The following is a 1,858-nucleotide window of genomic DNA, read 5'->3' as shown; positions in this document are numbered from 1 at the left end:
GGTGATGCATGCCTGTAGTCCCAGCTACTCAGAAGGCTGAAATGGGAGGATTTCTTGAGCCCAAAATTTCAAGGCTGTAGTGAGCTATGATCATGCCACTGCATTACAGCCTGGGCAACAGAAAAAGATCTTGTCTCTAAAAAAAAAAGGGAGAGAGAGAGAGGAAAGAACATAAATAGGCAATTCATATGGTCAATAAACTTAGGAGATGATACCTCACAAATAACCAAAAAACTACAAGTAAAAACAAAACAGACTGGCAGAGATTAAAAAGATAAGTCTCAGTTGCAAGGCTGTGAAGAGATAGGTACTAGAGAATCCAGGGCCACAAAATGACCTGCAGGGGCCCTGTACACGTTTGTCTTCAAGGGTCCCTTCCTCCAAAAAATACTAAAAATTATATGTTATGAGTGGATGGGTATAAATATGAATATAATCCTGTCTGGAGTCATTATATATCACATCTTCATGATTCTATGCACTTTTTTTTCTTGTTTTAAAAAATTAAAATGTTTTTATGGCCCCTAAAACTATCAGGGGTCCTAGGCACTATGCGTAATTGCCTAGTAGGTGTCAGTCCTGGGACACCCTCATGGAGGCGCAAACTTTTGGAGGGTGGGTGGCAATTTAGCAACATCTATCAGAATTCAAAATGTGTCTTACTTTAGACCCAACAGTTACATTTTTAGAAATTTATCCCATAAACTTATCCATACAAATAGGCAAAGATACAAGTATAAAGAAGTTCATTACACCATTCATTGTTTGTAACTGCAAAAAATTTTAAACAGTTTAAATACCCATCAGCAGGGGAATGGTTAAATTAACTTTGGCACAGGAACAGGCAGATATATATGGACTAATGTGGAGAGTTCACTGTTTCACAGTTTTAAATTTACAAACTAACATTAGAGAATAACATTGAGCAAGATCACATTAATGTTGTATATACACCCACACTTTCAGAGACTGAAAAGCTAAACTATAAATGGTTCATATGATCATCTCACCCAGCAGAGCTGGGAAACACACTCTGAACAGTATGAATTTTTACAGTGAGCATCTATTACTCATATAATAACAGAAAAAGATATTTACATTTTGAAGAGAAAAGGAAATATTTGTCTTTTTGATAAAGTTTGGACTCCTCCGAGGAAAGGAGTCTTCCTGCAGAGCTGAGAGGCACTAGAGGGTGCTCAGATAACCAAGTTGATTTCCTCTCCAGTGGCTTGCAAATCATAAGGAGAACAGGCAGCAAGATTTTCAAAGCACTCAAGAACAAAAACAAAACCAAAGCCACAGGCAACTGACGTTTCCTCACAAAACTGTATTTGCCTGGTGCCTGAATCACAAAATGAGGCTTTCACTTGGCCCTCAAATAGCTCTCCCAGCTCCTGAGCCAGTGGTCCATCATCCAAAGCCTGGACAGGCACTGTACTGAGAGGCAGTGTTCTGAGTGACAGTTAGGAGAGTGGCAGTTGGAGTGGGGGTGGGCCTCGGTGGAGGGGGCCCTAAGTCAGCCCCAATCTGCCAAGCCTCATTCTGGTCAAAGAGCCATGTCAATGCACTCCTTATTTTCTTAGGCAGGTTTGCACCCAAATCTCCAAACCCATTTCACGTCAGCGAACAAGAGGCTCCTGGAGGGCGTGGTGTGCTGCGACCACGTCATAACTTTCTGCTAAGCAGGAGAAAGATGTTTATGAGACTCCACCGGAGGAGCCCACCAGAAATCCTGCACAGTTATTATGTTAATGCAAAAGTAATTGTGGTTTTTGCCATTAAAATAATAGTGAGAGCCACAATTACTTTTGCACCAACCTGGTATTTCAAATAAGTAAAACTCGTGTGTGATGAAGTG

The 1,858-nt window shown here is 40.7% G+C and overlaps 1 protein-coding gene across 1 annotated transcript in view; it reads right to left on the bottom strand.

Annotated features, from left to right (window-relative positions):
• The window catches only part of LOC108309887 (protein lifeguard 2), a 26,168-nt gene extending 24,694 nt beyond the window's left edge, over positions 1-1,474 (bottom strand). Inside the window, exon 1 of the mRNA XM_017536430.2 lies at positions 1,099-1,474. Coding sequence (XP_017391919.1) covers positions 1,099-1,100 — 2 coding nt within the window. The 5' untranslated portion in view covers positions 1,101-1,474. The remainder of the gene's footprint in view (positions 1-1,098) is intronic.
• Positions 1,475-1,858: the final 384 nt, after the last annotated feature.

This window comes from Cebus imitator, unplaced genomic scaffold, assembly GCF_001604975.1.
Source record: "Cebus imitator isolate Cc_AM_T3 unplaced genomic scaffold, Cebus_imitator-1.0 Scaffold98, whole genome shotgun sequence".
NCBI lineage: Eukaryota > Metazoa > Chordata > Mammalia > Primates > Cebidae > Cebus > Cebus imitator.
This window is presented reverse-complemented; position numbering and strand designations above follow the sequence as displayed.